Source organism: Pseudophryne corroboree, chromosome 2 (assembly GCF_028390025.1).
Source record: "Pseudophryne corroboree isolate aPseCor3 chromosome 2, aPseCor3.hap2, whole genome shotgun sequence".
NCBI lineage: Eukaryota > Metazoa > Chordata > Amphibia > Anura > Myobatrachidae > Pseudophryne > Pseudophryne corroboree.
This window is the reverse complement of record NC_086445.1, coordinates 1,048,585,949-1,048,601,642: the sequence shown is the minus strand read 5'-3', so window position 1 is coordinate 1,048,601,642 and position 15,694 is coordinate 1,048,585,949. Positions and strand designations below refer to the sequence as shown.

General features: G+C 51.3%; 1 protein-coding gene across 1 annotated transcript in view; it reads left to right on the top strand.

The window, feature by feature from the left end:
* The window catches only part of MAN1A2 (mannosidase alpha class 1A member 2), a 70,414-nt gene that overhangs the window by 37,034 nt on the left and 17,686 nt on the right, over positions 1–15,694 (top strand). The window contains exons 5-6 of the mRNA XM_063956885.1: positions 8,519–8,613; positions 13,521–13,644. Of these exons, the coding sequence (XP_063812955.1) occupies positions 8,519–8,613; positions 13,521–13,644 (219 nt within the window). The remainder of the gene's footprint in view (positions 1–8,518; positions 8,614–13,520; positions 13,645–15,694) is intronic.

Genomic DNA, 15,694 nt, shown 5'->3' with positions numbered 1-15,694 from the left:
CACAGGAGACACAGCGGTTTATAGAGGGGGCAGACTGTATTACACACTATACATCAGGTGTAGTACAGGTCTGTATAATACCCCCGGGTGATGTTACCATAGAGTGATCAGTGTATGGCCGGTGACTGTGACACAGGAGACACAGCGGTGTATAGAGGGAGCAGACTGTATTACACACTATACATCAGGTGTAGTACAGGTCTGTATAATACCCCCGGGTGATGTTACCATAGAGTGATCATTGTGTGGCCGGTGACTGTGACACAGGAGACACAGCAGTGTATAGAGGGAGCAGACTGTATTACACACTATACATCAGGTGTAGTACAGGTCTGTATAATACCCCCGGGTGATGTTACCATAGAGTGATCAGTGTGTGACCGGTGACTGTGACACAGGAGACACAGCGGTGTATAGAGGGAGCAGACTGTATTACACACTATACATCAGGTGTAGTACAGGTCTGTATAATACCCCCGGGTGATGTTACCATAGAGTGATCAGTGTGTGACCGGTGACTGTGACACAGGAGACACAGCGGTGTATAGAGGGAGCAGACTGTATTACACACTATACATCAGGTGTAGTACAGGTCTGTATAATACCCCCGGGTGATGTTACCATAGAGTGATCAGTGTGTGACCGGTGACTGTGACACAGGAGACACAGCGGTGTATAGAGGGCGCAGACTGTATTACACACTATGCATCAGGTGTAGTACAGGTCTGTATAATACCCCCGGGTGATGTTACCATAGAGTGATCAGTGTATGACCGGTGACTGTGACACAGGAGACACAGCGGTGTATAGAGGGAGCAGACTGTATTACACACTATACATCAGGTGTAGTACAGGTCTGTATAATACCCCCGGGTGATGTTACCATAGAGTGATCAGTGTATGGCCGGTGACTGTGACACAGGAGACACAGCGGTGTATAGAGGGAGCAGACTGTATTACACACTATACATCAGGTGTAGTACAGGTCTGTATAATACCCCCGGGTGATGTTACCATAGAGTGATCAGTGTATGGCCGGTGACTGTGACACAGGAGACACAGCGGTGTATAGAGGGAGCAGACTGTATTACACACTATACATCAGGTGTAGTACAGGTCTGTATAATACCCCCGGGTGATGTTACCATAGAGTGATCAGCAGGGCCGGACTGGCCATCTGGCACTTCTGGCAAATGCCAGAAGGGCCGATGGCCACGTGGGCCAGTCCAGCGGTCACTGAGACGCGCTGCCGCTCAGTCCGGCGGCAGCGCGTCTCAGCTGTCAGGATTGGAGAGCTGTGAGGACTGGGGTGAGAGCGCCGGGCGCCCGCCAGCACGGCTGTGTCTGGCGCGGCGCGTATAGCGGACTTCAAAGCAGCCGCCGGTTCGTGAGCCAATCAGAGCTCGCGGACCGGCAGCCAATCAGAAGCCGCCGGTCCGCGAGCTCTGATTGGCTCACGAACCGGCGGCTGGTTTGAACGCTATACGCTGCCGCGCCAGACACAGCGGGCAGCTGGCGGGCGCCCGGCGCTCTCACCCCCGTCCCTCACAGCCCGGAGGAGGAGGAGCAGCAGCAGCAGTGCAGCAGCGGTAAGTAGCTGCAGCACTGGCTGCTGTGGGGGCAATTGTATACCTGGCACTGTTGGGGCAATTGGCTGGCACTGTGGGGCATTTGTATACCTGGCACTGTGGGGGCAATTGTTTACCTGGCACTGTGGGGGCATCTGTATACCTTGCACTGTGGGGGCATCTGTATACCTTGCACTGTGGGGGCATTTGTATACCTGGCACTGTGGGGGCATTTGTATACCTGGCACTGTGGGGGCAATTGTTTACCTGGCACTGTGGGGGCATTTGTATACCTGGCACTGTGGGGGCAATTGGCTGGCACTGTGGGGCATTTGTATACCTGGCACTGTGGGGGCAATTGTTTACCTGGCACTGTGGGGGCATCTGTATACATGGCACTGTGGGGGCATCTGTATACCTGGCACTGTGGGGGCATCTGTATATCTGGCACTGTGGGGGCATTTGTATACTTGGCACTGTGGGGGCAATTGTTTACCTGGCACTGTGGGGGAAATTGTTTACCTTGCACTGTGGGGGCATTTGTATACCTGGCACTGCACTATCGGGGGCATATAATGTAAATTTCGGCTCATATCGGGTGCTGTAATGTGAATTTTGGCTCATACTGTGTGGTATAATGTGAAAGGGGCAGCAGTACTAGATAGTATAAGGGGTCCTACTATTGTGGTGCATAATGCGTATAAGGGGTGTATAGTGTGGTAAACTACACTGAAGACCACGCCCCTTTTGAGTGACCACGCCCCCTTTTCAATTACAAACCTCACATTTCCATACCCCCACTTAAAAATGTCCACTTCAACCACTGGTTGAGTATATTTTAATAGAGAATGATGTACGCCTGTATGTTGTTAGAATATTAATTATATTTGTAAGAACATAGACTAATAAGTGGGAGGAGTCAGGAATAGTAAGGGGAGGAGTCACAGAGGTGGGCCTGTGTGCTTCAAAAATGCCAGGGCCTATTTTTAGTCCCAGTCCGGCCCTGGTGATCAGTGTGTGTCCGGTGACTGTGACACAGGAGACACAGCGGTGTATAGAGGGAGGCAGACTGTATTACACACTATACATCAGGTGTAGTACAGGTCTGTATAATACCCCCGGGTGATGTTACCATAGAGTGATCAGTGTGTGACCGGTGACTGTGACACAGGAGACACAGCGGTGTATAGAGGGAGCAGACTGTGTTACACACTATACATCAGGTGTAGTACAGGTCTGTATAATACCCCCGGGTGATGTTACCATAGAGCAGGCTTTTTCAACCAGTGTGCCGTGGCACACTAGTGTGCCGCGACCACTTGCAAGGTGTGCCGCGGAGCCAGAGCAGCTTCCTGCACCTTCAGAGTGAACTGTTGGCCCAGGCTCTTCTTAGAGCAGGCATGTCCAAACTGCGGCCCTCCAGCTGTTGAGAAACTACACATCCCAGCTTGCCCGCACACAACTTTAGCATTCTCTGACAGCAATACTGTGTCAGGGCATGCTGGGATATGTAGTTACACAACAGCTGGAGGGCCGCAGTTTGGACATGCCTGTCTTAAAGGATCAGTCGTGCTTCGACCATGACCTATGCATTGATGACGCGGCGGTGTGATATCATAGGTCACGGCCGCTGCATCTCACCACCCAGCCAGCCCACCCACCTACATACACATCTTCCAGTTTCCGCCTGCATCCACAGCTTTCCTTGCCCACCCACATCCACACCTGCGCGACCTCCCGCTCAGTATTCGCAGCAATCCATTATGAACAACCTCTGCCACTGAGGGACAGGGAGGAGGACAGCTGACTGGTAGGTGCTAATATTTGTTATTTAAGTTCTCCTGTGGGGAACAATAGGATTTATATATTTATGGGGGAACAATGTGATTAATTCATGTGGGGAGCAATAGGATTTATGAGGGGAGAAATGTGATTTATTTATGTAGGGAGCAATAGGATTTATGTAAGGAGCAACTTGATTTATGTGGGGAGCAATGTGATTGTTTTTTCTGTGTAGGCCGATGTATGTGTGGATTTTTTATTACTGTGAGGGCCAATGTGTGTTTTTAAGGTTTTTTTCTGTGGGGAATGGATGGTGTGCCTTGGCAATTTTAGAATATTGTTCGGTGTGCCGCGAGTGAAAAAAGGTTGAAAATCACTGCCATAGAGTGATCAGTGTATGACCGGTGACTGTGACACAGGAGACACAGCGGTGTATAGAGGGAGCAGACTGTATTACACACTATACATCAGGTGTAGTACAGGTCTGTATAATACCCCCTGGTGATGTTACCATAGAGTGATCAGTGTATGACCGGTGACTGTGACACAGGAGACACAGCGGTGTTTAGAGGGAGCAGACTGTATTACACACTATACATCAGGTGTAGTACAGGTCTGTATAATACCCCCGGGTGATGTTACCATAGAGTGATCAGTGTATGACCGGTGACTGTGACACAGGAGACACAGCGGTGTTTAGAGGGAGCAGACTGTATTACACACTATACATCAGGTGTAGTACATGTCTGTATAATACCCCCGGGTGGTGTTATTATAGAGTGATCAGTGTGTGGCCGGTGACTGTGACACAGGAGACACAGCGGTGTATAGAGGGAGCAGACTGAATTACACACTATACATCAGGTGTAGTACAGGTCTGTATAATACCCCCGGGTGATGTTACCATAGAGTGATCAGTGTATGACCGGTGACTGTGACACAGGAGACACAGCGGTGTATAGAGGGAGCAGACTGTATTACACACTATACATCAGGTGTAGTACAGGTCTGTATAATACCCCCGGGTGATGTTACCATAGAGTGATCAGTGTATGACTGGTGACTGTGACACAGGAGACACAGCGGTGTATAGAGGGAGCAGACTGTATTACACACTATACATCAGGTGTAGTACAGGTCTGTATAATACCCCCGGGTGATGTTACCATAGAGTGATCAGTGTATGACTGGTGACTGTGACACAGGAGACACAGCGGTGTATAGAGGGAGCAGACTGTATTACACACTATACATCAGGTGTAGTACAGGTCTGTATAATACCCCCGGGTGATGTTACCATAGAGTGATCAGTGTATGACCGGTGACTGTGACACAGGAGACACAGCGGTGTATAGAGGGAGCAGACTGTATTACACACTATACATCAGGTGTAGTACAGGTCTGTATAATACCCCCGGGTGATGTTACCATAGAGTGATCAGTGTATGACCGGTGACTGTGACACAGGAGACACAGCGGTGTATAGAGGGAGCAGACTGTATTACACACTGTACATCAGGTGTAGTACAGGTCTGTATAATACCCCCGGGTGATGTTACCATAGAGTGATCAGTGTATGACCGGTGACTGTGACACAGGAGACACAGCGGTGTATAGAGGGAGCAGACTGTATTACACACTATACATCAGGTGTAGTACAGGTCTGTATAATACCCCCGGGTGATGTTACCATAGAGTGATCAGTGTATGGCCGGTGACTGTGACACAGGATACACAGCGGTGTATAGAGGGAGCAGACTGTATTACACACTATACATCAGGTGTAGTACAGGTCTGTATAATACCCCCGGGTGATGTTACCATAGAGTGATCAGTGTATGACCGGTGACTGTGACACATGAGACACAGCGGTGTATAGAGGGAGCAGACTGTATTACACACTATACATCAGGTGTAGTACAGGTCTGTATAATACCCCCGGGTGATGTTACCATAGAGTGATCAGTGTATGACCGGTGACTGTGACACAGGAGACACAGCGGTGTATAGAGGGAGCAGACTGTATTACACACTATACATCAGGTGTAGTACAGGTCTGTATAATACCCCCGGGTGATGTTACCATAGAGTGATCAGTGTATGACCGGTGACTGTGACACAGGAGACACAGCGGTGTGTAGAGGGAGCAGACTGTATTACACACTATACATCAGGTGTAGTACAGGTCTGTATAATACCCCCGGGTGATGTTACCATAGAGTGATCAGTGTATGACCGGTGACTGTGACACAGGAGACACAGCGGTGTATAGAGGGAGCAGACTGTATTACACACTATACATCAGGTGTAGTACAGGTCTGTATAATACCCCCGGGTGATGTTACCATAGAGTGATCAGTGTATGACCGGTGACTGTGACACAGGAGACACAGCGGTGTATAGAGGGAGCAGACTGTATTACACACTATACATCAGGTGTAGTACAGGTCTGTATAATACCCCCGGGTGATGTTACCATAGAGTGATCAGTGTATGACCGGTGACTGTGACACAGGAGACACAGCGGTGTATAGAGGGAGCAGACTGTATTACACACTATACATCAGGTGTAGTACAGGTCTGTATAATACCCCCGGGTGATGTTACCATAGAGTGATCAGTGTATGACCGGTGACTGTGACACAGGAGACACAGCGGTGTGTAGAGGGAGCAGACTGTATTACACACTATACATCAGGTGTAGTACAGGTCTGTATAATACCCCCGGGTGATGTTACCATAGAGTGATCAGTGTATGACCGGTGACTGTGACACAGGAGACACAGCGGTGTATAGAGGGAGCAGACTGTATTACACACTATACATCAGGTGTAGTACAGGTCTGTATAATACCCCCGGGTGATGTTACCATAGAGTGATCAGTGTATGACCGGTGACTGTGACACAGGAGACACAGCGGTGTATAGAGGGAGCAGACTGTATTACACACTATACATCAGGTGTAGTACAGGTCTGTATAATACCCCCGGGTGACGTTACCATAGAGTGATCAGTGTATGGCCGGTGACTGTGACACAGGAGACACAGCGGTGTATAGAGGGAGCAGACTGTATTACACACTATACATCAGGTGTAGTACAGGTCTGTATAATACCCCCGGGTGATGTTACCATAGAGTGATCAGTGTATGACCGGTGACTGTGACACAGGAGACACAGCGGTGTATAGAGGGAGCAGACTGTATTACACACTATACATCAGGTGTAGTACAGGTCTGTATAATACCCCCGGGTGATGTTACCATAGAGTGATCATTGTGTGGCCGGTGACTGTGACACAGGATACACAGCGGTGTATAGAGGGAGCAGACTGTATTACACACTATACATCAGGTGTAGTACAGGTCTGTATAATACCCCCGGGTGATGTTACCATAGAGTGATCAGTGTATGACCGGTGACTGTGACACAGGAGACACAGCGGTGTATAGAGGGAGCAGACTGTATTACACACTATACATCAGGTGTAGTACAGGTCTGTATAATACCCCCGGGTGATGTTACCATAGAGTGATCAGTGTGTGACCGGTGACTGTGACACAGGAGACACAGCGGTGTATAGAGGGAGCAGACTGTATTACACACTATACATCAGGTGTAGTACAGGTCTGTATAATACCCGGGTGATGTTACCATAGAGTGATCAGTGTATGACCGGTGACTGTGACACAGGAGACACAGCGGTGTATAGAGGGAGCAGACTGTATTACACACTATACATCAGGTGTAGTACAGGTCTGTATAATACCCCCGGGTGATGTTACCATAGAGTGATCAGTGTATGGCCGGTGACTGTGACACAGGGGAGACAGCGGTGTATAGAGGGAGCAGACTGTATTACACACTATACATCAGGTGTAGTACAGGTCTGTATTATACCCGGGTGATGAAACCATAGAGTGATCAGTGTATGTCCGGTGACTGTGACACAGGAGACACAGCGGTGTATAGAGGGAGCAGACTGTATTACACACTATACATCAGGTGTAGTACTGGTCTGTATAATACCCCCGGGTGATGTTACCATAGAGCAGGGGTGGCCAACCAATCAGAGTCAAAGAGCCAAAGAATGTTGTTAGGCACGTCAAAGAGCCGACATCGAGTTGAAAGCGCACATGCAAAAATGGGGTGCGCCCTTGTGCCTGCTAGGCCACGCCTCTGGTAAAAAATACATTTAAAAAGCCAGATCCACATAAAAGACATTTTTAAAGCCAGATCCCACATAAAATACATTTAAAAAGCCACTTCCACATAAAATAGTTGAGAAAGAAAGATCCACATAAAATATATTGAAAAAGCCAGATTCACATAATACACTTCAGTTCCCCCATGGGTCACTCCAGCCAGTATCCTACTGTGTCATTCCAGCCAGCAGCACCCTCATGTGTCACTACAGACCCCACCACACACCTTGTGCCATTGCAGCAGCCCCTTATGTGCCCTTTGTTTGCCAGTGGGTGTCTCAACTCTAGTGCCTGGCTCCCCCAGTTCTCAGTCATCGTAATGCTGCTGCCTGTCCGGATCTGTTGTGGTCACGTGACTTCGAGTGTAGGGAGCCACATTTGAATAAAGAAAGAGCCACATGCGGCTCAAGAGCCACAGGTTGGCCACCGCTGCCATAGAGTGATCAGTGTATGACCGGTGACTGTGACACAGGAGACACAGCGGTGTATAGAGGGAGCAGACTGTATTACACACTATACATCAGGTGTAGTACAGGTCTGTATAATACCCCCGGGTGATGTTACCATAGAGTGATCAGTGTATGACCGGTGACTGTGACACAGGAGACACAGCGGTGTATAGAGGGAGCAGACTGTATTACACACTATACATCAGGTGTAGTACAGGTCTGTATAATACCCCCGGGTGATGTTACCATAGAGTGATCAGTGTATGACCGGTGACTGTGACACAGGAGACACAGCGGTGTATAGAGGGAGCAGACTGTATTACACACTATACATCAGTTGTAGTACAGGTCTGTATAATACCCCCGGGTGATGTTACCATAGAGTGATCAGTGTATGACCGGTGACTGTGACACAGGAGACACAGCGGTGTATAGAGGGAGCAGACTGTATTACACACTATACATCAGGTGTAGTACAGGTCTGTATAATACCCCTGAGATTTCTTCTTTTCCAGGTGTTTAAGAATAAGGCGGTGCTGCTGGCAGAGAAACTGCTCCCTGCATTTAATACCCCGACAGGCATCCCCTGGGCCATGGTCAATCTAAAGAGGTAAGTACCCTGTTGGTGGAATTAGGAGATTTGTCCATCAGGTAGAGGTAATGGGAGATCATTCCCATTGGTGGTGAGCAGTTATCTGATTTATAGCCTGAAATGTTCTTTTCTTGGTGAATAAGATGGTTATCACCTGGTGGGGTATAGGGAGGGTGTACTGGAGACGGGGTCTCAGAATGTCACCTAGTGGGGTATAGGGAGGGTGTACTGGAGACGGGGTCTCAGAATGTCATCTAGTGGGGTATAGGAAGGGTGTACTGGAGATGGGGTCTCAGAATGTCATCTAGTGGGGTATAGGGAGGGTGTACTGGAGACGGGGTCTCAGAATGTCACCTAGTGGGGTATAGGGAGGGTGTACTGGAGACGGGGTCTCAGAATGTCATCTAGTGGGGTATAGGGAGGGTGTACTGGAGATGGGGTCTCAGAATGTCATCTAGTGGGGTATAGGGAGGGTGTAGATTGTGCAGTGTCTCAGAATGTCATCTAGTGGGGTATAGGGAGGGTGTACTGGAGACGGGGTCTCAGAATGTCATCTAGTGGGGTATAGGGAGGGTGTACCGGAGGCGGGGTCTCAGAATGTCATCTATTGGGGTATAGGGAGGGTGTACTGGAGGCGGGGGCTCAGACAGTCACCTAGTGGGTTATAGGGAGGGTGTATAAGAGGCGGGGTCTCAGAATGTCATCTAGTGGGGTATTGGGAGGGTGTACTGGAGGCAGGGTCTCAGACAGTCACCTAGTGGGGTATAGGGAGGGTGTAGTGGGGACGGGGTCTCAGAATGTCATCTAGTGGGGTATAGGGAGGGTATACAGGAGGCGGGGTCTCAGACAGTCACCTAGTGGGGTATAGGGAGGGTGTACAGATGGCGGGGTCTCAGACAGTCACCTAGTGGAGTATAGGGAGGGTGTACTGGAGACGGGGTCTCAGACTGTCACATAGTGGGTTATAGGGAGGGTGTACTGGAGACTGGGTCTTAGACTGTCACCTTGTGGGGTGTAGTGGAGACCGGGTCTTAGACTGTCACCTAGTGGGGTGTAGTGGGTGCAGGGTCTCAGTCACCTAGTGGAGTATAGGGAGGGTGTACTGGAGACGGGGTCTCAGAATGTCATCTAGTGGGGTATAGGGAGGGTGTACAGGAGGCGGGGTCTCAGACAGTCACCTAGTGGAGTATAGGGAGGGTGTACTGGAGACGGGGTCTCAGACTGTCACCTAGTGAGACGGGGTCTTAGACTGTCACCTAGTGGGGTGTAGTGGGTGCAGGGTCTCAGTCACCTAGTGGAGTATAGGGAGGGTGTACTGGAGACGGGGTCTCAGACTGTCACCTAGTGGGGTATAGAGAGGATGTACAGGAGACGGGGTCTCAGACTGTCACCTAGTGGGGTATAGGGAGGATGTACTAGGAGCTTGTGTGACCGTATGCGCCCTCACTGCCTGCGCCAGGCGATCACAGATTGGGTTTGGGTCACACAGGACGTGGCCAATTGGGGATTCCCTCTTACTGTCTGTAACCGCCTGTTATTGACTCCACCCACTGCGCAGTGGGCGGGTATGTCGCTGCCACCAGGCTCCTAACAGGTGACGCTTGGAACCATGTGCTGCTGAGGCTCTTACCATCAGCACCTGTGCCGCTGGCTGCTGTGTGTGTCGATATGCTTCTGCCACACCTCCTGACTGGCGTCGGTTGATCCCCATTGGGTCGCTGACCTCGACCGGGTCCCGCACGGTAGCTTGGCAGGGGGCGGAGCTTGGAGACTCTGGGCTTACCCTTGGATAGGTGGAAAACAGGACTGCGTTTGTTACATTTCTATTGGTCACTAGATGAAGGCATTTGTATTGAGGCAATGATGTTTATTTGCTCAAAATAAGTCTTAAAAAAGACCCTCCCCTGTTGCCAGGGGGAATAGCATACAGAGATGATTACAGCAGTTCAATCCAGGTGGGCAGTGGTCACTCCCCTGTGCCTGAGCTCACCTGGATTTTTAGTCGCCACCCAGGAGTCGGCTCATCTAAGGTTGGGGGAAAGTCCCCGCCGAAAATCCTTCCAGCAATCTGCTCAGGGACCCAGCTCACCATCTAGCCAGAGATGGACGCCGTCCAGGCCCCCTGGCAGTGTCTCCTGCCCACCAAGTGGAAGCTCTTAGGAGCACCCTGAATACGCGTAGCTGGCTGGGGGGCCCGCTCTTTCCAATGCCTTCCAATATAGCTCCCAGTGAGGAGGCTCTAACAGATTCCCCCTAGACCTCCAGGAAACAATAAATGTACTTTCTGTTAAAATACATTTAAAATACACTTCACATATAAATAAGTGTTGTCATCACAGCGCTGTAGTGGGGATCTGCCTTTCCCAGCTCAGGGTGCGCACACACACTTATATAATACAGTTTACTTATACACTGTGCCCAGCGCTGGGCTTCTGTAACACAGCCCTGCAGCCTTGTAATGCAGCATGGGGCATCGGGGGTTAACCACATCACCTGCCTGCCCTCAGTGCTGGGGGTCCGGGTAGCTGGTTCTCCCTGTCCCCGAGCAGACAGCCACGCAGCTCAGAAGCCCTTTATGGGTGAGGTCCCTAGTGGCAGGCGCTTAGCCCTACAGTCCGCGCCGCACAGGGAGCCGGCTAGCTCGGTCCCCCTGTGTGCGTCACTCAGCCCCGCTGCTTCACCTTGCTGTGGCGCCCGGACCCCAGCAGTCAGCGCAGCCTGCAGCCACACTGCACTCAGCACTGGGGAGTACAGGGAGCTTGCTCTCCCAGATCCCCAGCTTGCGGCACACAAAACCCTGCTCCCGGACCCAGACGGTCAGCACTTAGACTGGCAGCCTGGGACTACGTTCCTTCTCCTCCAGCACACCTGGGGTTAACAAACAATGCCGCTGCTGCCAGTGAGGGTCCAGTGCTGCGGCACGTCAAAGTATAGTTAAATAAACACTGCGTGTGTAAGCCCTTCTCCCTGCATGTGTACTGCATGTGTAAGCCCTTCCCCCTGCATGTGTACTGCGTGTGTAAGCCCTTCTCCCTGCATGTGTACTGCGTGTGTAAGCCCTTCCCCCTGCATATGTACTGCGTGTGTAAGCCCTTCCCCCTGCATGTGTACTGCGTGTGTAAGCCCTTCCCCCTGCATGTATACTGCGTGTGTAAGCCCTTCCCCCTGCATGTGTACTGCATGTGTAAGCCCTTCCCCCTGCATGTGTACTGCGTGTGTAAGCCCTTCCCCCTGCATGTGTACTGCGTGTGTAAGCCCTTCCCCCTGCATGTGTACTGCGTGTGTAAGACCTTCCCCCTGCATGTGTACTGCGTGTGTAAGCCCTTCTCCCTGCATGTGTACTGCGTGTGTAAGCCCTTCCCCCTGCATATGTACTGCGTGTGTAAGCCCTTCCCCCTGCATGTGTACTGCGTGTGTAAGCCCTTCCCCCTGCATGTATACTGCGTGTGTAAGCCCTTCCCCCTGCATGTGTACTGCGTGTGTAAGCCCTTCCCCCTGCATGTGTACTGCGTGTGTAAGCCCTTCCCCCTGCATGTGTACTGCGTGTGTAAGCCCTTCCCCCTGCATGTGTACTGCGTGTGTAAGACCTTCCCCCTGCATGTGTACTGCGTGTGTAAGACCTTCCCCCCTGCATGTGTACTGCGTGTGTAAGCCCTTCCCCCTGCATGTGTACTGCGTGTGTAAGACCTTCCCCCTGCTTTTTCACTGCGTGTGTAAGACCTTCCCCCTGCATGTGTACTGCGTGTGTAAGCCCTTCTACCTGCATGTGTACTGCGTGTGTAAGCCCTTCCCCCTGCATGTGTACTGCATGTGTAAGCCCTTCCCCCTGCATGTGTACTGCGTGTGTAAGACCTTCCCCCTGCATTTGTACTGCGTGTGTAAGACCTTCCCCCTGCATGTGTACTGCGTGTAAGCCCTTCTCCCTGCATGTGTACTGCGTGTGTAAGCCCTTTCCCCTGCATGTGTACTGCGTGTGTAAGCCCTTTCCCCTGCATGTGTACTGCGTGTGTAAGCCCTTCCCCCTGCATGTGTACTGCGTGTGTAAGCCCTTCCCCCTGCATGTGTACTGCATGTGTAAGCCCTTCCCCCTGCATGTGTACTGCGTGTAAGCCCTTCCCCCTGCATGTGTACTGCGTGTGTAAGCCCTTCCCCCTGCATGTGTACTGCGTGTGTAAGACCTTCCCCCCTGCATGTGTACTGCGTGTGTAAGACCTTCCCCCTGCATGTGTACTGCGTGTGTAAGACCTTCCCCCTGCATGTGTACTGCGTGTGTAAGACCTTCCCCCCTGCATGTGTACTGCGTGTGTAAGCCCCTGCATGTGTACTGCGTGTGTAAGCCCTTCCCCCTGCATGTGTACTGCGTGTGTAAGCCCTTCCCCCTGCATGTGTACTGCGTGTGTAAGCCCTTTCCCCTGCATGTGTACTACGTGTGTAAGACCTTCCCCCTGCATGTGTACTGCGTGTGTAAGACCTTCCCCCTGCATGTGTACTGCGTGTAAGCCCTTCCCCCTGCATGTGTACTGCGTGTGTAAGCCCTTCCCCCTGCATGTGTACTGCATGTATAAGCCCTTCCCCCCGCTCGCCCACAGTCATTGCACACTCTGCTGTTAGAACACACACACATTATACTAGTTCTTCCACACTCATGAGAATTGTCAGCCAGTCAGTGACACCGCAGGCCGCCGCTGGGGAACGGAAATGTAGTACTGGCCATTGGCTGATGCAGAGCCCAGCACCGGATAGGATCCAGCCAATGTCCGCCCCCACCAGGGCCACATCGCCATTTCCTCTAATGCCCAGGGCATACAGGGATGGTATGGTTACAGCATGCCTTTCCTATATTGTGTTACCATCAGGCTGTCTATCTGCCTTTGTGCTGTAATCTATCTGATCTCTGCATCTTGCTCTTTCCTGTCTCCCCCTAGTGGTGTTGGAAGGAACTGGGGGTGGGCATCTGCAGGTAGTAGTATCCTCGCTGAGTTCGGTACCCTCCACCTGGAGTTTGTACACTTGACCTACCTGACTGGCAATCCTGTATATTACAATAAGGTGAGTTGTGTATTTCTTACCATCCATACTAATCTACCAGTAACCTGAATCCATTCCCAGCCTCTTGTACTTTCCTCCTGAATCCATTCCCAGCCTCTTGTACTTTCCTCCTGAATCCATTCCCAGCCCCTTGTACTTTCCTCCTGAATCCATTCCCAGCCTCTTGTACTTTCCTCCTGAATCCATTCCCAGCCTCTTGTACTTTCCTCCTGAATCCATTCCCAGCCTCTTGTACTTTCCTCCTGAATCCATTCCCAGCCTCTTGTACTTTCCTCCTGAATCCATTCCCAGCCTCTTGTACTTTCCTCCTGAATCCATTCCCAGCCTCCTGTACTTTCTTCCTGAATCCATTCCCAGCCTCTTGTACTTTCCTCCGGAATCCATTCCCAGCCTCTTGTACTTTCCTCCTGAATCCATTCCCAGCCTCCTGTACTTTCTTCCTGAATCCATTCCCAGCCTCTTGTACTTTCCTCCTGAATCCATTCCCAGCCTCCTGTCCTTTCTTCCTGAATCCATTCCCAGCCTCCTGTACTTTCTTCCTGAATCCATTCCCAGCCTCCTGTACTTTCTTTCTGAATCCATTCCCAGCCTCCTGTCTTTTACTCCTGAATCCATTCCCAGCCTCCTGTCATTTCCTCCTGAATCCATTCCCAGCCCCCTGTCCTTTCCTCCTGAATCCATTCCCAGCCTCATGTCCTTTCCCAGCCTCCTGTCATTTCCTCCTGAATCCATTCCCAGCCTCCTGTCCTTCCCCCTTGAATCCATTCCCAGCCTCCTCTCCTCTTCCTTCTGACTCCAATCCCAGCCTAAGGTCCTCTTCCTCCTGAATCCAATCCCAGCCTCCTCTCCTTTCCTCCTGACTTCAATCCCAGCTTCCAGTCCTCTTCAATCCCAGCCTCCTCTCCTCTTCCTCAGGAATCCAATCCTAGCTTCCTGTCCTCTTCCTCCTGACTCCATTCCCAGCTTCCTGTCCTCTTCCTGCTGAATCCAGTCCCAGCTTCCTGTCCTCTTCCTCCTGACTCCAATCCCAGCCTCCTCTCCTCTTCCTCCGGACTCCAGTCCCAGCTTCCTGTCCTGTTCCTCCTGACTCCAGTTCCAGCTTCCTGTCCTCTTCCTCCTGACTCCAATCCCAGCCTCCTCTCCTCTTCCTCCTAACTCCAATCCCAGCCTCCTCTACTCTTCCCCCTGAATACAATCCCAGCTTCCCCTCTTTCCATCCTGAGTCCACTTCCAGCCTCCCCTCCTTCCCTCCTGACTCCAATCCCAGCCTTCTGTCCTCTTCCTCCTGACTCCAATCCCAGCCTCATGTCCTCTTCCTCCTGAATCCAATCCCTTCCTCCTGACTCCAATCCCAGCCTCATGTCCTCTTCCTCTTGAATCCAATCCAAGCCTCCTGTACTTTCCTCCTGAATTCATTCCCAGCCTCCTGTCCTTTCCTCCTGTATACATTCCCAGCCTCCTGTCCTTTCCTCCTGAATCCATTCCCAGCCCCCTGTCCTTTCCTCCTGAATCCATTCCCAGCCCCCTGTCCTTTCCTCCTGAATCCATTCCCAGCCTCCTGTCATTTCCTCCTGAATCCATTCCCAGCCTCCTATCTTTTCCCCCTGAATCCATTCCCAACCTCCTCTCCTTTCCTCCTGAATCCATTCCCAGACTCCTGTCTTTTCCCCCTGAATCCATTCCCAGCCTCCTGTCCTTTCCCCCTGAATCCATTCCCAGCCTCCTGTCCTTTCCTCCTGAATCCATTCCCTGCCTCCTCTCCTTTCCTCCTGAATCCATTCCCAGCCTCCTCTCCTTTCCTCCTGAATCCATTCCCAGCCTCCTGAATACGTTCCCAGCCTTTCCTCTTCCTCTTGAATCCAATCCCAGCTTCCTCTCCTCTTCCTCTTGAATCCAATCCCAGCTTCCTCTCCTCTTCCTCCTGAATACAATCCCAGCTTCCTCTCTTTCCATCCTGAGTCCACTTCCAGCCTCCTCTCCTTCCCTCCTGACTCCAATCCCAGCCTTCTGTCCTCTTCCTCCTGAGTCCAATCCCAGCCTCATGTCCTCT